This window comes from Somniosus microcephalus, unplaced genomic scaffold, assembly GCF_052327205.1.
Source record: "Somniosus microcephalus isolate GS21.2 unplaced genomic scaffold, FLI_Smic_1.0 unresolved_chr7, whole genome shotgun sequence".
In the NCBI taxonomy this organism is placed as follows: Eukaryota; Metazoa; Chordata; class Chondrichthyes; order Squaliformes; family Somniosidae; genus Somniosus; species Somniosus microcephalus.
The window spans coordinates 39,599,303-39,619,771 of NW_028225185.1; the positions used below are offsets into that span (position 1 = coordinate 39,599,303).

The 20,469-nt window shown below is 50.5% G+C and overlaps 1 protein-coding gene across 5 annotated transcripts in view; it reads left to right on the forward strand.

Annotated features, from left to right (window-relative positions):
* The window catches only part of LOC147086826 (inter-alpha-trypsin inhibitor heavy chain H6-like), a 167,888-nt gene that overhangs the window by 92,946 nt on the left and 54,473 nt on the right, over positions 1-20,469 (forward strand). The window contains exons 1-5 of one of the 5 annotated variants that reach the window (XM_085979005.1): positions 678-839; positions 942-1,119; positions 3,855-4,009; positions 13,943-14,053; positions 15,919-16,166. The exons of 1 other annotated variant lie outside the window; for it this stretch is intronic. In XM_085979005.1, coding sequence (XP_085835131.1) covers positions 1,021-1,119; positions 3,855-4,009; positions 13,943-14,053; positions 15,919-16,166 — 613 coding nt within the window. In that variant the 5' untranslated portion in view covers positions 678-839; positions 942-1,020. Of the gene's footprint in view, positions 1-673; positions 1,120-3,854; positions 4,010-13,942; positions 14,054-15,918; positions 16,167-20,469 lie in introns of those variants that run through there. 3 more of the 5 variants (XM_085979008.1, XM_085979006.1, XM_085979007.1) reach the window with 3 other exon arrangements.

A 20,469-nucleotide genomic window follows, 5' to 3' on the forward strand; every position in this document is an offset into this window, starting at 1 on the left:
CACTGTCGGAGGGGCGGTACTGAGGGAGCGCCGCACTGTCGGAGGGGCGGTACTGAGGGAGTATGACACTGTCGGAGGGGCGGTACTGAGGGAGTATTACAGTGTCAGAGGGGTGGTACTGAGGGAGTGCCGCACTGTCGGAGGTGCCGTCTTTCGGATGAGACATTAAACCGAGGCCCTGACTGCCCTCTCAGGTGGACGTAAAAGATCCCATGGCACTATGTCGAAGAAGAGTAGGGGAGCTAATATTAATCCTTCAACCAACGTAACAAAAAACAGATGATCTGCTCATTATCACATTGCTGTTTGTGGGAGCTTGCTGTGCGCTAATTGGCTGCTGCGTTTCCCACATTACAACAGTGACCCCACTTCAATAGTACTTCATTGGCTGTGAAGCGCTTTGGGACATCCGGTGGTCGTGAAAGGTGCTATATAAATGCAAGTCTTTCTTTCTCTCACTTTCTCCCTCTCTAACTATCTCTCTTTCCCTCTCTCTTACTTTGCTTCTTTCAGCTTGTAATTAAAAGAAAAAACAAAGAGTATCAGAAGTGATCAAACACATAACTACTGCCCTCTCGCCGCCAGCTAGATGCAGATTATATTGCAGCTGGGGCCTGTTTACAAACCGGGGGCAAAGTGCTGTTTGCCGAAGCTCTTTTCCCCTGACCTCCAGTCCCCCAGGCCCTCCCCTTCACCGGACGTGCGAATCAATAGAGAATTAGCAACAAGAGAAAGCAACAGGCTGGGAAAAGAGGGGCAGGCGGGGGAAACGATAAACCGATATTCTAGTCCCCCCCCAGGAGCAAATTGATACCGTGCACTGCAAGAGATTAGCTTAGGTTAGTTCCCCCTTCAGGCGCACCCTGCTCCAGCGACGGAGAGTGTTCCAAAGTATCTCTCGCCCTGACCAAGCTGAAAGCATTTACTTACTTCATCCCCAGTTCTCTTGAGAGCACGGCCTCTTGAGCACGAGCCGGAGGGAACATTTCCTCGGAGCGCACGGCTGCCGGGAGGGCCACGATGCTTCGCTTCGTCGCCGCAGGAATCCTAATCGCCGTTTGCTCGATTCCCCGGGCGGGGGACGCTGAGCGGTTCTCCTCGGAGGTGCCTCGCCAGCCGGTGAGTGCGTCGAATGCCGAAAGGCATTTCTTGCTGCGGTTTGCATGGAATGTAATGAGCTGTGCGTGCGCGCTGCTGGGAGTGTCGTTCTCTTTTGATTCGTTCACGGGATGTGGGCGTCGCTGGCAAGGCCCAGCACTTATCGCCCATCCCTAATCGCCCCTTGAGAAGGTGGTGGTGAGCCACCTTCTTGAACCGCTGCAGTCCGTGTGGTGAAGGTGCTCCCACAGCGCTGTTAGGGAGGGAGTTCCGGGATTTTGACCCAGCGACGATGAAGGAACGGCCGATATATTTCCAAGTCAGGATGGTGTGTGACTTGGAGGGGAACTTGGAGGCGGTGGTGTTCCCGTGCGCCTGCTGCCCTTGTCCTTCTAGGTGGAAGAGGTGGCGGGTTTGGGAGGTGCTGCCGAAGAAGCCTTGGCGAGTTGCTGCAGTGCATCTTGTAGATGGTCCACACTGCAGCCACGGTGCGCTGGTGGTGGAGGGAGTGAATGTTTAAGGTGGTGGACGGGGTGCCGATCAAACGGGCTGCTTTGTCCTGGATGGTGTCGAGCTTCTTGAGTGTTGTTGGAGCTGCAACTCATCCAGGCAGGTGGAGAGTGTTCCATCACACTCCTGACTTGTGCCTTGTAGATGGTGGAAAGGCTTTGGGGAGTCAAGGTGTGGCACAGGAGCATTTTAAGACAAAAAATTTGACACCGAGCCACCTGAGAAATTCGGGCAGGTGACCAAAAGCTGGGTCAGAGAGGTCGGTTTTAAGGAGCGTCTTAAAGGAGGAGAGAGCGAGGCGGAGAGGTTTAAGCAGGGAATTCCAGAGCTTGGGGCCCAGGACAGAAGGAGGAGCGATTATAATCAGGGATGTTGAAGAGGGCAGAATTAGAGGAGCGCAAATACCTCGGAGGGGGTTGTGGGGCTGAAGGAGATTGCAGAGATAGGAAGGGGGCGAGGCCATGGAGGGATTTGAAAACAAGGATGAGAATTTGGAAATCGGGGTGCTGCTTAACCGGGAGCCAATGTAGGTCAGCGAGCACAGGGGGTGATGGGCGAACGGGACTTGGTGCGAGTTAGGACAGGCAGAAGCCGTGGTCCACGTGGGATCCAATGATGCAGGGAGGAAAAGGGTTGAGGTCTTGCAGTCAGAGATCCAGGAGCTGGGGAGGAAGTTAAAAAGCAGGACCTCAAAGGTAGTAATCTCAGGATTACTCCCAGTGCCACGTGCTGGTGAACAGAGGAATAGGTGGATAGAACAGGAGGCTGGAGAACTGGCGCAGGAGGGAGAGCTTCAGCTTCCTGAGGCTTTCGGACCAGTTCTGGGGCAGGAGGGACCTGCTCAAGGTGGACAAGTTGCACCTCAACAGAGCTGGGAACAACGTCCTAGAAACATAGAAGATAGGAGCAGGAGTAGGCCATTCGGCCCTTCGAGCCTGCTCCGCCATTCAATGAGATCATGGCTGATCATCCAAATTCAGTACCCGGTCCCTGCCTTCTCCCCATATCCCTTGATCCCTTTAGCCTTAAGAAATATATCCAAATCTTTTTTGAATATATTTAATGAACTGGCCTCCACCGCCCTCTGTGGCAGAGAATTCCACAGATTCACCACTCTCTGGGTGAAGAAATTCTTCCTCATTTCAGTCCTAAATGGCTTACCCCTTATCCTTAGACTGTGACCCCTGGTTCTGGACTCCCCGGCCATCAGAAACATCCTTCCTGCATCTAGTCTGTCCAGACCTGACAGAATTTTATAAGTTTCAATGAGATCCCCTCTCAATCTTCTAAACTCCAGTGAGTATAAGCCCAATCGACACAATCTCTCCTCATACGTCATTCCTGCCATCCCAGGTATCAGCCTGGTGAATCTTCGCTGCACTCCTTCCATGGCAAGAACGTCCTTCCTCAGGTAAGGCGACCAAAACTGCACACAATACTCAAGGTGCGGTGGCAATGGGGGCGGGGAGAGGGATTAAACTAATTTGGCAGGAGGGATGGGCACCAGGATGAAAGAGAGAAGAAACAAGGGGGTGATTTTGCCAATGGGGGTGCGTTGGAGGCAGGACTGCTGCTTGGCGGGTCGATGTCCCGCCTCCATCGATTTGTGGCCAACCCACGCTATTTTCCCTTGATTGACCTTGTTAAGCCCGCCCGGCGGGCTCTGCAGGCTTTGGGGAGTCAGGAGCTGAGACACTCGCTGCAGAATACCCAGCCTCTGACCTGCTCTTGTTGCTACAGTATTTATGTGGCTGGTCCAGTTAAGTTTCTGGTCCATGGTGACCCATAGGATGTTGATGGTGGGGGATTCGGCGATGGTAATGCCGTTGAATTTCAAGGGGAGGTGGTTAGACTCTCGCTTGTTGGAGATAGTCATTGCCTGGCACTTCTGTGCTGGAGTTGAGGTCAATGATCAGCCATGATCTTATTGAATGGTGGTGTGGGCTCGAGGGGCCATATAGCCGACTCCTGCTCCTGGTTCTGTTGGAAACGCGGCAGCTAATTTGGAGATAAATAACTAGATAATCTGTTCTCAATGGTGTTGATTGAGGGAGGAATGTTGGGACGCTGACCCTGGGGAGAATTCTCTTGCTCCTCATTCCGATTGTGCCGTGGGATCTTTAACATCCCCCCGGAGAGACAGAACTGGACGAGACGGAGGGAACTGTACGCGGGGATGGGCTTAACACGCCCGTCCCACCTCTTCAGCCCCGATGCCGCCAACGCAGCTCTGCCTCCTCTTCCAGCTGGTGATCACCGACCTCCTGGTCCGCTCCACCATCATCTCCCGGTACGCCCTGACCACGGTGCGGAGCGTGGTGCGCAATCCCGGCTCGCAGTCGCGAGAGGCGGTCTTCGACGTGGACCTGGCCGGGGCTGCCTTCATCTCCAACTTCACCTTGTAAGTCAGTCTGTCCACGTCGATGTATTCGGTCCCCTTTCAGATCGAGGCGAAAGTTCAGCATTAATAAACTTGAAATGGGTCATCAGGTCATGCAGACTGAACGTCACTGAATTCTGTTTTTTTTAATTCATTCACGGGATGTGGGCGTCGCTGGAAAGGCCGGCATTTATTGCCCATCCCTAATCGCCCTCGAGAAGGTGGTAGTGAGCCGCCTTCTTGAACCGCTGCAGTCCGTGTGGTGAAGGTACTCCCACAGTGCTGTTAGGGAGGGAGTTCCTGGATTTTGACCCAGCGACGATGAAGCAACGGCCGATATATTTCCAAGTCAGGATGGTGTGTGACCGCCATTTATGAATAGAATAACAGATACCCGGGAGTGAATTACAGGCTGGAATCTAATCGAGGGGTTCAGGGGGTTTATATATAGAATAACAGATACCTGGGAGTGAATTACAGGCTGGAATCTAATCGAGGGGTTCGGGGGGTTTATATATAGACTAACAGATACCTGGGAGTGAATTACAGGCTGGAATCTAATCGAGGGGTTCGGGGGGTTTATATATAGACTAACAGATACCCGGGAGTGAGTTACAGGCTGGAATCTAATCGAGGGGTTCGGGGGGTTTATATATAGAATAACAGATACCCGGGAGTGAGTTACAGGCTGGAATCTAATCGAGGGATTGGGGGGGTTTATACATAGAATAACAGATACCCGGGAGTGAGTTACAGGCTGGAATCTAATCGAGGGGTTCGGGGGTTTATATATAGAATAACAGATACCCGGGAGTGAGTTACAGGCTGGAATCTAATCGAGGGGTTCAGGGGGATTATATATAGAATAACAGATACCCGGGAGTGAGTTACAGGCTGGAATCTAATCGAGGGGTTCAGGGGGTTTATATATAGAATAACAGATACCCGGGAGTGAGTTACAGGCTGGAATCTAATCGACGGGTTCGGGGGGTTTATATATAGACTAACAGATACCCGGGAGTGAGTTACAGGCTGGAATCTAATCGAGGGGTTCGGGGGGTTTATATATAGAATAACAGATATCCGGGAGTGAGTTACAGGCTGGAATCTAATCGAGGGGTTCGGGGGGTTTATATATAGAATAACAGATATCCGGGAGTGAGTTACAGGCTGGAATCTAATCGAGGGGTTCGGGGGGTTTATATATAGAATAACAGATACCCGGGAGTGAGTTACAGGCTGGAATCTAATCGAGGGGTTCGGGGGGTTTATATATAGAATAACGGATACCCGGGAGTGAGTTACAGCCTGGAATCTAATCGAGGGGTTCGGTGGGGTTTATATATAGAATAACGGATACCCGGGAGTGAGTTACAGGCTGGAATCTAATCGAGGGGTTCGGTGGAGTTTATATATAGAATAACAGATACCCGGGAGTGAGTTACAGGCTGGAATCTAATCGAGGGGTTCGGTGGAGTTTATATATAGAATAACAGATACCCGGGAGCGAGTTACAGGCTGGAATCTAATCGAGGGGATTGGGGTTTATATATAGAATAACGGATACCCGGGAGTGAGTTACAGGCTGGAATCTAATCGAGGGGTTCGGGGGGTTTATATATAGAATAACAGATACCCGGGAGTGAGTTGCAGGCTGGAATCCAATCGAGGGGTTCGGGGGTTTTATATATAGAATAACAGATACCCGGGAGTGAGTTACAGGCTGGAATCTAATCGAGGGGTTCGGGGGGTTTTTATATAGAATAACAGATACCCGGGAGTGAGTTGCAGGCTGGAATCCAATCGAGGGGTTCGGGGGTTTTATATATAGACTAACAGATACCCGGGAGTGAGTTACAGGCTGGAATCTAATCGAGGGGTTCGGGGGAGTTTATATATAGAATAACAGATCCCCGGGCGTGAGTTACAGGCTGGAATCTAATCGAGGGGTTCGGGGGGTTTATATATAGAATAACGGATACCCGGGAGTGCATTGCAGGCTGGAATCTAATCGAGGGGCTACCCGGGAGTGAGTTACAGGCTGTAATCTAATCCAGGGGTTTAGGGGGGGTTATATATAGAATGACAGATACCCGGGAGTGAGTTACAGGCTGGAATCTAATCGAGGGGTTCGGGTGGTTTATATATAGAATAACAGATACCCAGGAGTGAGTTACAGGCTGGAATCTAATCGAGGGGTTCGGGGGGACTTTATATAGAATAACGGATACCCGGGAGTGAGTTACAGGCTGGAATCTAATCGAGGGGTTTGGGGGGGTTTATATATAGAATAACGGATACCCGGGAGTGAGTTACAGGCTGGAATCTAATCGGGGGGTTTATATATAGAATAACAGATACCTGGGAGTGAGTTACAGGCTGGAATCTAATCGAGGGGTTCGGGTGGTTTATATATAAAATAACAGATACGCAGGAGTGAGTTACAGGCTGGAATCTAATCGAGGGGTTCAGGGGGTTTATATATAGAATAACAGATACCCAGGAGTGTGTTACAGGCTGGAATCTAATCGAGGGGTTCAGGGGGTTTATATACAGAATAACAGATACCCGGGAGTGAGTTACAGGCTGGAATCTAATCGAGGGGTTCGGGGGGGTTTATATATAGAATAACAGATACCCGGGAGTGAGTTACAGTCTGGAATCTAATCGAGGGTTTCAGGGGGTTATATATAGAATAACAGATACCCGGGAGTGTGTTACAGGCTGGAATCTAATCGAGGGGTTCAGGGGGTTATATATAGAATAACAGATACCCGGGAGTGAGAAGAAAAGGGTGTAAAAGAAAAGACAGCCATCCGTGGCTAAGTAAAGAAATTAAGGATAGTATTCGACAGCGTCGGCGGGAATCTCGAGCGGCAGCAGTGGGGCTATAAAAGTCCCAGAGACCAGGTAAGGCCTCACAGCGTCGGCGGGAACTCAGCGGCAGCAGTGGGGCTATAAAAGTCCCAGAGACCAGGTAAGGCCTCACAGCGTCGGCGGGAACTCAGCGGCAGCAGCGGGGCTATAAATCCCAGAGACCAGGTAAGGCCTCAGTGCGTCGGCGGGTGTTTCAGCGGCAGCAGCGGGGCTATAAATCCCAGAGACCAGGTAAGGCCTCAGTGCGTCGGCGGGTGTTTCAGCGGCAGCAGCGGGGCTATAAATCCCAGAGACCAGGTAAGGCCTCAGTGCGTCGGCGGGTGTTTCAGCGGCAGCAGCGGGGCTATAAAAGTCCCAGAGACCAGGTAAGGCCTCAGTGCATCGGCGGGTGTTTCAGCGGCAGCAGCGGGGCTATAAATCCCAGAGACCAGGTAAGGCCTCAGTGCGTCGGCGGGTGTTTCAGCGGCAGCAGCGGGGCTATAAATCCCAGAGACCAGGTAAGGCCTCAGTGCGTCGGCGGGTGTTTCAGCGGCAGCAGCGGGGCTATAAATCCCAGAGACCAGGTAAGGCCTCAGTGCGTCGGCGGGTGTTTCAGCGGCAGCAGCGGGGCTATAAAAGTCCCAGAGACCAGGTAAGGCCTCAGTGCATCGGCGGGTGTTTCAGCGGCAGCAGCGGGGCTATAAATCCCAGAGACCAGGTAAGGCCTCAGTGCGTCGGCGGGTGTTTCAGCGGCAGCAGCGGGGCTATAAATCCCAGAGACCAGGTAAGGCCTCACAGCGTCGGCGGGAATCTCGAGCGGCAGCAGCGGGGCTATAAAAGTCCCAGAGACCAGGTAAGGCCTCAGTGCATCGGCGGGTGTTTCAGCGGCAGCAGCGGGGCTATAAATCCCAGAGACCAGGTAAGGCCTCAGTGCGTCGGCGGGTGTTTCAGCGGCAGCAGCGGGGCTATAAAAGTCCCAGAGACCAGGTAAGGCCTCAGTGCATCGGCGGGTGTTTCAGCGGCAGCAGCGGGGCTATAAATCCCAGAGACCAGGTAAGGCCTCAGTGCGTCGGCGGGTGTTTCAGCGGCAGCAGCGGGGCTATAAATCCCAGAGACCAGGTAAGGCCTCACAGCGTCGGCGGGTGTTTCAGCGGCAGCAGCGGGGCTATAAAAGTCCCAGAGACCAGGTAAGGCCTCAGTGCATCGGCGGGTGTTTCAGCGGCAGCAGCGGGGCTATAAATCCCAGAGACCAGGTAAGGCCTCACAGCGTCGGCGGGTGTTTCAGCGGCAGCAGCGGGGCTATAAAAGTCCCAGAGACCAGGTAAGGCCTCAGTGCGTCGGCGGGTGTTTCAGCGGCAGCAGCGGGGCTATAAAAGTCCCAGAGACCAGGTAAGGCCTCAGTGCATCGGCGGGTGTTTCAGCGGCAGCAGCGGGGCTATAAATCCCAGAGACCAGGTAAGGCCTCAGTGCGTCGGCGGGTGTTTCAGCGGCAGCAGCGGGGCTATAAATCCCAGAGACCAGGTAAGGCCTCACAGCGTCGGCGGGTGTTTCAGCGGCAGCAGCGGGGCTATAAAAGTCCCAGAGACCAGGTAAGGCCTCAGTGCATCGGCGGGTGTTTCAGCGGCAGCAGCGGGGCTATAAATCCCAGAGACCAGGTAAGGCCTCACAGCGTCGGCGGGTGTTTCAGCGGCAGCAGCGGGGCTATAAAAGTCCCAGAGACCAGGTAAGGCCTCAGTGCATCGGCGGGTGTTTCAGCGGCAGCAGCGGGGCTATAAAAGTCCCAGAGACCAGGTAAGGCCTCAGTGCATCGGCGGGTGTTTCAGCGGCAGCAGCGGGGCTATAAAAGTCCCAGAGACCAGGTAAGGCCTCAGTGCATCGGTGGGTGTTTCAGCGGCAGCAGCGGGGCTATAAATCCCAGAGACCAGGTAAGGCCTCAGTGCGTCGGTGGGAACTCAGCGGCAGCAGCGGGGCTATAAATCCCAGAGACCAGGTAAGGCCTCACAGCGTCGGCGGGTGTTTCAGCGGCAGCAGCGGGGCTATAAATCCCAGAGACCAGGTAAGGCCTCAGTGCATCGGCGGGTGTTTCAGCGGCAGCAGCGGGGCTATAAATCCCAGAGACCAGGTAAGGCCTCAGTGCATCGGCGGGTGTTTCAGCGGCAGCAGCGGGGCTATAAATCCCAGAGACCAGGTAAGGCCTCAGTGCGTCGGCGGGTGTTTCAGCGGCAGCAGCGGGGCTATAAATCCCAGAGACCAGGTAAGGTGTACCAGTCTCCAGTCTGGGAACTCGGAGGGAAGGAGAGAGGTCAAAAGTAATCCAAGTGTGACGTCACCAGAAAGCGGGTAAGTGATTGGTTGGTAAGTATTTCTCCCTTTTTAAGCTTAAATCTCTTTGGTTTATAGTTTCTAAGGTGTGATATTCACCATCTAGAATCGGGGCAGGGGGTATTTAAGAATAATATTAATAAATTTAATGAATTACATAGAATGGGAGATCAGGTGATGTGTTGCTGCTGTAATATGTGGGAGCTGGTGGACACCATTGATGCTCACGGTGAACACATTTGCAGTAAGTGTTGGCTGCTCGAGGAATTCCGGCTCCGTGTTGAAGAGCTGGAGTCCGAGCTTCAAACACTGAGACACAACAGGGAGGGCGAGAGTTACCTGGACTCTGTGTATCACGAGGTAGTCACACCAATTAGATTAGTTAATTCAGATGTAGTCTGTGGCCAGGGTCAGGATGGTGTGACTAGAAGTGAGGCAGGTACGGGGATCCAGGAGGTAATGTTGGAGGAGCCGCAGCCCTTGCACTTGTCCAACAGGTTCGAGGCTCTTACTCCCTGTGAGGATGGGAACGGGGACTGCGGGGAGGATGAGCAACCCGGCCACAGCACCGTGGAGCGGGGGGCCATTCAAGTGGGGGGAGTTAAAAGAAATGTTGTAGTGGTAGGGGATAGTATCGTTAGGGGGATAGATAGAGTTCTTTGCAGCCGAGAGCGAGAGTCCCGAAGGCTGTGTTGCCTGCCCGGTGCCAGGGTTAAGGACATCTCCTCTGGACTGGAGAGAAACTTGGAGTGGGAGGGGGAGGATCCAGTTGTCGTGGTCCATGTTGGTACCAACGACATAGATAGGACAAGGAAGGAGGTTCTGCTGAGGGAGTTTGAGCAGCTAGGGGCCAAATTCAAAAGCAGAACCACAAGGGTAATAATCTCTGGATTATTACCTGAGCCACGAGCGAATTTGGCTAGGACAAATAAAATTAGAGAGTTAAATGCGTGGCTCAAAGACTGGTGTGGGAGAAATGGGTTTTGCTTCCTGGGACACTGGCACCAGTACTGGGGCAGGAGGGAGCTGTTCCGTTGGGACGGGCTTCACTTGGCCAGTGCTGGGACTAGAGTCCTGACGGATCATATAACTAGGGCTGTAGAGAGGGCTTTAAACTAACTAGTGAGGGGGAGGTTCCTAGAGAGCAAATAATAAAAATGACAACAGAGAAGGTCATAGACTTAGGTAGCAGTGGGGAAATTAAAAACCAGAGCGTGTCAGGAAGGGGCAGAAGGTATGGAGTAAAAGGTAAAGTAATAAAAAGGGCAAAAGCAGGAACTAAGTGTCACAAAAAATCTTTGAAAGTTCTCTATCAGAATGCACGTAGCATTCGTAACAAAATAGATGAGTTAATGGCACAAATAATTACATATGGGTATGTTCTTGTGGCCATTACAGAAACATGGCTGCAGGGTGACAATGCCTGGGAATTAAACATACCAGGTTATTTAACGATCAGGAAGGACAGGCAGGAAGGAAGGGGAGGTGGGGTGGCTATGTTAATAAAGGAAGGAATCACTGTAATACAGAGAAATGATATTGGGTCAAAAGATCAGGATAATGAAACAGTTTGGGTGGAGGTAAGGAATAATAAGGGGAAAAAAACACTAGTGGGCATAGTCTATAGGCCTCCGAACAGTGGCAACTCTGTTGGACGGAGTATCAATCAGGAAATAGTTGAGGCTTGTAATAAGGGAACATCTATAATTATGGGGGATTTTAACTATAATATTAATTGGACAAATCAAATTGGGCAGGGCTGCCTTGAGGATGAGTTCATTGAGTGTATTAGGGATGGGTTTCTTGAGCAGTATGTAACTGAACCGACCAGGGGGCAAGCAACCTTAGATCTGGTCCTGTGTAACGAGACAGGATTAATTAAAAATGTCCTAGTAAAGGATCCCCTTGGAATGAGTGACCATAACATGGTTGAATTCCATATTCAATTAGAGGGTGAGAAGGTTGGATCTCAAACAAGCGTGCTAAGCTTGAATAAAGGAGACTATGAAGGTATGAGAGCGGAATTGAGTAGAGTGGATTGGGAAAATAGATTAAAGGGTAAGACGATACATGATCAGTGGTGTACATTTAAGGAGTTATTTTACAACTTCCAAAAAATATATATTCCACTGAGAAGAAAAGGGTGTAAAAGGAAAGACAGCCATCCGTGGCTAAGTAAAGAAATTAAGGATAGTATTCGACTAAAAACAAGGGCATATAAGGTAGCCAAATCTAGTGGGAGGATAGAGGATTGGGAAAACTTTAAAAGACAGCAAAAAATAACAAAAAGATTGATTAAGAAAGGGAAGATAGATTATGAAAGTAAATTAGCAAAAAATATAAAAACAGATAGTAAGAGTTTTTATAGTTATATAAAAAGAAAAATGGTGGCTAAAGTAAATGTTGGTCCCTTAGAGGATGAGACCGGGAAATTAATGGTGGGAAATATGGAGATGGCAAAAACACTGAATGAATATTTTGTATCAGTCTTTACAGTAGAGGACACTAAGAATATCCCAACACTGGACAAACAGGGGGCTATAGGGGGGAGGAGCTAAACACGATCAAAATCACTAAGGAAGTGGTACTCGGTAAAATAATGGGACTCAAGGCGGATAAATCACCGGGACCTGATGGCTTACATCCTAGGATCTTGAGGGAAGTGGCGGTAGGGATTGTGGATGCATTGGTAATAATTTTCCAAAACTCCCTGGACTCAGCAAAGGTCCCGGCAGACTGGAAAACTGCTCATGTAACACCCTTATTTAAAAAGGGCAGTAGACAGAAGGCTGGAAACTATAGACCGGTTAGCCTAACATCTGTGGTAGGTAAAATTTGGGAGTCCATTATTAAGGAGACAGTAACAGGACATTTGGATAATCATAATTTAATAGGACAAAGTCAGCATGGTTTTATGAAGGGGAAGTCATGTTTGACAAATTTGGTGGAGTTCTTTGAGGAAGTAACATATAGGGTGGATAAAGGGGAACCAGTGGACGTAGTGTATTTAGACTTCCAAAAGGCATTTGACAAGGTGCCACACAAAAGATTATTGCTTAAGATAAAAAATCACGGGATTGGAGGTAATATTCTGGCATGGATAGAGGATTGGCTATCTAACAGAAGGCAGAGAGTTGGGATAAATGGTTCATTCTCGGACTGGCAATCAGGAACTAGTGGTGTTCCGCAGGGGTCAGTGCTGGGTCCCCAACTCTTTACAATCTATATTAACGATTTGGAGGAGGGGACCGAGTGTAACATATCAAAGTTTGCAGATGATACTAAGATGGGAGGGAAAGTAGTGAGTGAGGAGGACATAAAAAACCTGCAAGGGGACATAGACAGGCTAAGTAAGTGAGCAGAGATTTGGCAGATGGAATACAATACTGGAAAGTGTGAGGTTATGCACTTTGGCAGGAAAAATCGTAGAGCAAGTTATTATCTTAATGGCAAGAAACTGGAGAGTACTGAAGTACAAAGGGATCTGGGGGTCCTGGTGCACGAAACTCAAAAGGTTAGTATGCAGGTGCAGCAAGTGATTAAGAAGGCCAATGGAATGTTGGCTTTCATTGCTAGGGGGATAGAATATAAAAATAGGGAGGTATTGCTTCAGTTGTACAAGGTATTGGTGAGACCGCACCTGGAATACTGCATACAGTTTTGGTGTCCATACTTAAGAAAAGACATACTTGCTCTCGAGTCAGTACAAAGAAGGTTCACTCGGTTAATCCCGGGGATGAGGGGATGGACATATGAGCAGAGGTTGAGTAGATTGGGACTCTACTCATTGGAGTTCAGAAGAATGAGAGGCGATCTTATTGAAACATATAAGATTGTGAAGGGGTTGGATCGGGTGGATACGGGGAGGATGTTCCCGATGATGGATGAAACTAGAACTAGGGGGCATAGTCTTAGAATAAGGGGCTGCTCTTTCAAAACTGAGATGAGGAGGAACTACTTCACTCAGAGGGTGGTAGGTCCATGGAATATGCTGCCCCAAAAAGCTGAAGAAGCTACATCATTACAAAAATTTAAAACAGAAATAGACAGTTTCCAAGAAGTAAAGGGAATTAAGGGTTACGGGGAGCGGGCAGGAATTTGGACATGAGTCTAGGTTCGGATCAGACATGGCCCTGTGGGTAGCGGAGCGGGCCCAGGGGCCGTGTAGCCTGATCCTGCTCCTATTTCGTGTGTCTAATTCTGTTAGATTCAGGAGATGGTTCTGTGATAGTAGATTGGCGGTTAGGATCAGATCAGCCATGATCTTATTGAATGGCGGAGCAGGCTCGAGAGGCCGATTGGCCTACTCCTGCTCCTATTTCTTATGTTCTTATGTTCTTATATTACAGGCTGGAATCTAATCGAGGGGTTCGGGGGGCTTATATATAGAATAACAGATACCCGGGAGTGAGTTACAGGCTGGAATCTAATCAATGGGTTCAGGGGGTTTTATATATAGAATAAAATATACCCGGCAGTGAGTTACAGGCTGGAATCTAATCGAGGGGTTCGTGGGGTTTATATATAGAATAACAGATACCCGGGAGTGAGTTACAGGCTGGAATCTAATCGAGGGGTTCGGGGGGTTTATATATAGAATAACAGATACCCGGGAGTGAGTTACAGGCTGGAATCTAATCGATGGGTTCAGGGGGTTTTATATATAGAATAACAGATACTCGGGAGTGAGTTACAGGCTGCATTTTGACCTGTTATTTTTTGTGGAACTCCCAGAGAGAGCCGAACGATAACGTGACTTCTTGTCGATGCCCGTAGGACAGTTGACGGCAAGCTTTACGTGGCAAAAGTGATGGGGAAAGCGCCGGCGAAGCAGGTGTATCAACTCCTGCAGAAACTGGGGAAGACAGTGACGCTCGTCACGACCAGGTATCCTTGGTACCACACGGCCCAGACTAATCGACACAAAATGAACATTACTCTGTATCTAACCCGTGCTGTACCTGCCCTGGGAGTGTTTGATGGGGATAGTGCAGAGGGAGCTTTACTCTGTATCTAACCCCGTGCTGTACCTGCCCTGGGAGTGTTTGATGGGGACATTGTAGAGGGAGCTTTACTCTGTATCTAACCCGTGCTGTACCTGCCCTGGGAGTGTTTGATGGGACAGTGTAGAGGGAGCTTTACTCTGTATCTAACCCGTGCTGTACCTGCCCTGGGAATGTTTGATGGGGACAGTGTAGAGGGAGCTTTACTCTGTATCTAACCCATGCTGTACCTGCCCTGGGAGTCTTTGATGGCGACAGTGTAGAGGGAGCTTTACTCTGTATCTAACCCGTGCTGTACCTGCCCTGGGAGTGTTTGATGGGGACAGTATAGAGGGAGCTTTACTCTGTTTCTAACCCATGCTGAAGCGTGCCCTGGGAGTGTTTGATGGGGACAGTGTAGAGGGATCTTTACTCTGTATCTAACCCTGTGCTGTATCTGCCATGGGAGTGTTTGATGGGACAGTGTAGAGGGAGCTTTACTCTGTGTCTAACCCGTGCTGTACCTTCCCTGGGAGTGTTTGATGGGACAGTGTGGAGGGAGCCTAACTCTGTATCTAACCGCTCCTGTACCTGCCCTGGGAGTGTTTGATGGGACAGTGTAGAGGGAGCTTTACTCTGTATCTAACCCGTGCTGTACCTGCCCTGGGAGTGTTTGATGGGGACATTGTAGAGGGAGCTTTACTCTGTATCTAACCAATGCTGTACCCTGCCCTGGGAGTGTTTGATGGGACAGTGTATAGGGAGCTTTACTCTGTATCGAACCCCGTGCTGTATCTGCCCTGGGAGTGTTTGATGGGGACAGTGTAGCAGGAGCTTTACTCTGTATCTAACCCCGTGCTGTACCTGCCCTGGGAGTGTTTGATGGGGACAGTGTAGAGGGAGCTTTACTCTGTATCTAACCCTGTGCTGTACCTGCCCTGGGAGTGTTTGATGGGGACAGTGTAGAGGAAGCTTTACTGTGTATCTAACCCGTGCTGTACCTGCCCTGGGAGTGTTTGATGGGGCAGTGTAGGGAGAGCTTTACTCTGTATCTAACCCGTGCTGTACCTGCCCTGGGAGTGTTTGATGGGGACAGTGTAGAGGAAGCTTTTCTCTGTATCTAACCCTGTGCTGTACCTGCCCTGGGAGTGTTTGATGGGGACAGTGTAGAGGAAGCTTTACTGTGTATCTAACCCGTGCTGTACCTGCCCTGGGAGTGTTTAAATGGGGCAGTGTAGGGAGAGCTTTACTGTGTATCTAACCCGTGCTGTACCTGCCCTGGGAGTGTTTGATGGGGCAGTGTAGAGGGAGCTTTACTCTGTATCTAACCCGTGCTGTACCTGCCCTGGGAGTGTTTGATGGGACAGTGTCGAGGAAGATTTTCTCTGTATCTAACCCGTGCTGTACCTGCCCTGGGAGTGTTTAAATGGGGCAGTGTAGGGAGAGCTTTACTCTGTATCTAACCCGTGCTGTACCTGCCCTGGGAGTGTTTGATGGGGCAGTGTAGAGGAAGCTTTACTCTGTATCTAACCCGTGCTGTACCTGCCCTGGGAGTGTTTGATGGGGCAGTGTGGGGAGAGCTTTACTCTGTATCTAACCTGTGCTGTACCTGCCCTGGGAATGTTTGATGGGGACAGTGTAGAGGGAGCTTTATTCTGTATCTAACCCTGTGTTGTACCTGCCCTGGGAGTGTTTGTTGGGACAGTGTAGAGGGATCTTTAATCTGTATCTAACCAGAGCCACGGGACTGAACGCTTGCATCTGCCGCAGGGACCACGAGATGGAGAGATTCCGCGTGGCGGTGAACGTGGCGGCCCGGGGCCGTGTGGACTTCGCGCTGACCTACGAGGAGCTGCTGCAGCGGCGGCTGGGCCTGTACGAGTTGGCGGTCAGCCTCGGGCCCGGGCAGATGGTCCGCAACCTGACCGTCGAGGTGGCAATCTCGGAGCGTGCCGGCATTGAGTACGTCCGGGTGCTGCCCATCAGGACCAGCAAACAGTTGACCTCCAACGATACAGGTAACCGTCGTTTGTGCGTCTCCTTTGTCGAGCATCTCGCGGTCGCGCATGCCCGTCCTGAGCACCCGACGGCTCCCTCTTTGTTAGGATGTACGTTCAGACGTTAGTTCATTCTCGTCTTCAAACCCCCACATGTCCTCCCTATCTCTGTAACCTCCTACAACCCTCTGAGATCTCTGCGCTCCCCCAATTCTGGACTCTCGCGCATCCCCCGATTTCCATCGCTCCACCATTGGCGACCGCGCCAGGGCTCCCGAGCTTGTGAATTTCCTCCCTAAACCTCTCCACCTCTCTCTCAGGTCCCCTGTTAGTCTTTCCGGAGAAAAGAGACCCAGCCTGCTTAATCTTTCTTGATAGCTGCATCCTTGTAAATTTTTTCTGCACTTTCTCCAGTGCCTCGATATCCTTTTTTCATAATATGGAGACCAGAACAGCGCACAGTGCTCCAAGTGTGCTCTAACCAGGGTTCTATATAAATTTAATGTTCCCTTCCTGTTTTAGAATTCTGTTTTTTTAAATTCATTCTCAGGATGACAAGGCCAGCATTTATTCCCCATCCCTAGTTGCCCTTGAGAAGGTGGTGGTGAGCCGCCTTCTTGAACTGTTGCAGTCCGTGTGGTGAAGGTGCTCCCACAGCACTGTTAGGGAGGGAGTTCCAGGATTTTTACCCAGCGACGATGAAGGAACGGACGATATATTTCCAAGCGTGTGACTTCGGGGGTGGGTACTTGGAGCTGCTGGTGTTCCCGTGCACCTGCTGCCCTTGTCCTTCTAGGTGGTAGAGGTCGCGGGTTGGGGAGGTGCTGCCGAAGAAGCCTTGGCGAGTTGCTGCAGACTTCTGGAAATGAACCCCAGTGTTTTAGAAACACAGAAGATAGGAGCAGGAGTAGGCCATTCGGCCCCTTGAGCCTGCTCCGCCATTCAATGCGATCATGGCTGATCATCCAAATTCAGTACCCTGCCCCTGCCTTCCCCCCATACCCCTTGATCCCTTTAGCCTTAAGAAATATATCTAACTCCTTCTTGAATATATTTAATGAACTGGCCTCTACTGCCTTCTGTGGTAGAGAATTCCATAGGTTCACCACTCTCTGGGTGAAGAAATTCCTCCTCATCTCAGTCCTAAATGGCTTACCCCTTATCCTTAGACTGTGGCCCCTTGGTTCTGGACTCCCCGACCATCGGGAACATCCTTCCTGCATCTAGTCTGTCTAGTCCTGTCAGAATTTTATAAGTTTCAATGAGATCCCCTCTCATTCTTCTAAACTCCAGCGAGTACAAGCCCAATCGACCCAATCTCTCCTCATACGTCATTCCTGCCATCCCAGGTATCAGTCTGGTGAATCTTCGCTGCACTCCCTCCATGGCAAGAACATCCTTCCTCAGATAAGGCGACCAAAACTGCACACAATACTCAATACGTTTGTATGAAAGAGAGACTTGCATTCCTATAGCACCTTTCACGACCACCGGACGTCCCAAAGCGCTTTACAGCCTTTTTCTGAAGTGTAGTCACTGTTGTAATGTGGGAAACGCAGCAGCCAATTTGCGCACAGCAAGCTCCCACAAACAGCAATGTGACAATGACCAGATCATCTGTTTTAATGATGTTGGTTAGGGCTAAATATTGGGCCCCCCCCTGCTCTTCTTCCAATAGTGGCCACGGGGTGTTTTACATCCACCCGAGAGGGCAGACGGGGCCTCGGGTTTAACGTCTCATCCCGAAAGATGGATATGCGCTCTTTATCAACTGGGTTTGCTGCTGATTTATGGGCCTGTATCCGCCCCCCCCCCCCACCCCCCCAGATCTCTTTGCTCCTCTACCCCAGTTAGTTTCTTACCGTCCCGGGAGCGTTTGATGAGGCACTGATGGGGAACTTGTATCTGCACGGGGTACGGTTGCCAAGATGGCCTCCGGCCTCCGACCGCCGCGCTCCCGTGCCATTGGTCGCCCATCACGTCCATCCTCACTGCGTCCCCGCCATCCCACGGCCAATCGGAAAGCGAACAGGGTCTTAACAGGGCTGCCCTATGATGAGAGATTGGGTAGATTGGGCCTGTACCCTCTGAAGTTCAGAAGAATGAGAGGTGATCTCATTGAATCGTATAAGATTCTGAGGGGGGATTGACAGGGTAGATGCTGAGAGGCTGTTTCCCCCCTGGCTGGGGAGTCTAGAACCAGGGGTCACAGTCTCAGGATAAGGGGTCGGCCATTTAGGACTGAGATGAGGAGGAATTTCTTCACTCAGAGGGCGGTGAATCTTTGGAATTCTCTGCCCCAGAGGGCTGTGAATGCTGAGTCTTTGAACATAAGAACATAAGACATAAGACCATAAGACGTAGGAGCAGGAGTCGGCCATTCGGCCCCTCGAGCCTGCTCCGCCATTCAATAAGATCATGGCTGATCTGATCCTGGCCTCAACTCCACTTCCCTGCCCGCTCCCCATAACCCTCGACTCCCTTACCGTTCAACAATCTGTCTATCTCCACCTTCAGTGACCCAGCCTCCACCGCTCTCTGGGGAAGAGAATTCCAAAGATTCTCGACCCTCTGAGAGAAGAAATTCCTCCTCATTTCCGATCTAAAAGGGCGCCCCCTTATTCTGAAACTATGCCCCCTAGTTCTAGATTCCCCCACAAGGGGAAACATCCTCTCTGCATCTACCCTGTCGAGCCCCGTCAGAATCTTATATGTTTCAATAAGATCCCCTCTCATTCTTCTAAATTCCAATGACTATAGGCCCAACCTGCTCAACCTTTCCTCATAAGACATCCCCTTCATCTCCGGAATCAACCTCGTGAATCGTCTCTGAACTGCCTCCAATGCAAGTATATCCTTCCTTAAATACGGAGACCAAAACTGTACGCAGTACTCCAGGTGTGGTCTCACCAACGCCCTGTACAGTTGTAGCAGGACTTCCCTACTTTTATACTCCATCCCCTTTGCAATATATTCAAGGCTGAGACAGATAGATTTTTGGAATCGAGGGATATGGGGATCGGGCGGGAGAGTGGAGTTATAGAGTCATAGAGTTATACAGCACAGAAAGAGGCCCTTCGGCCCATCGTGTCTGCGCCGACCATCAATCCCTGTCCAGTCTAATCCCATTTTCCAGCATTTGGTCCGTAGCCTTGTATGCAATGGCATTTCAAGTGCTCATCCAAATGCTTCTTGAATGTTGCGAGGGTTCCTGCCTCTACAACCCTTTCAGGCAGTGAGTTCCAGATTCCAACCACCCTCTGGGTGAAAAAGTTCCTCCTCAAATCCCCTCTAAACCTCCTGCCCCTTACCTTGAATCTATGCCCCCTTGTTATTGACCCCCCTACTAAGGGGAAAAGTTCCTCTTTATCTACCCTATCTATGCCCCTCATCATTTTGTACACCTCAATCAGGTCCCCCCTCAGCCTTCTTTGCTCCAAGGAAAACAACCCCAGCCTGTTTAGTCTTTCTTCATAGCTGAGGCGCTCCATCCCAGGTAACATCCTGGTGAATCTTCTCTGCACCCTCTCCAAAGCAATCACATCCTTCCTATAGTGAGGCGACCAGAACTGCACACAGTATTCCAGCTGTGGCCTAACCAGCGCTTTGTACAGCTCCATCATAACCTCCCTGCTCTTATATTCTATGCCTCGGCTAATGAAGGCAAGTATCCCATATGCCTTTTTAACCACCTTATCTACCTGTTCTGCTGCCTTCAGGGATCTATGTACATGTACACCAAGGTCCCTCTGACCCTCTACTTCCTAGGGTCCTACCACTCATGTGTATTCCCTTGCCTTATTTGTCCGTCCAAAATGCATCACCTCGCACTTTTAAGGGTTAAATTCCATTTGCCACTTTTCCGCCCATCTGACCAACCCGTTTATATCGTCCTGTAGCCTGAGGCTTTCCTCCTCGCAATTTACCACCCCACCAATTTTCGTGTCATCTGCGAACTTACTGATCATACCTTTTACATTCTCATCCAAATCATTTATGTAGATCACAAACAGCAAGGGACCCAGCACCGATTCCTGAGGTACCCCACTGGACACAGGCTTCCAGTCACAAAAGCAACCTTCGACCATCACCCTCTGCCTCCTGCCACTCAGCCAGTTTAGGATCCAACGCGCCAAGGCACCCTGGATCCCATGGGCTCTTACCTTCTTGACCAGTCTCCTATGCAGGACTTTGTCAAAAGCTTTACTGAAGTCCATGTACACCACATCCACAGCATTTCCCTCATCCACACACCTAGTCACCCCCTCGAAAAATTGAGGTCGATGATCAGCCATGATCGCATTGAATGGCGGAGCAGGCTCGA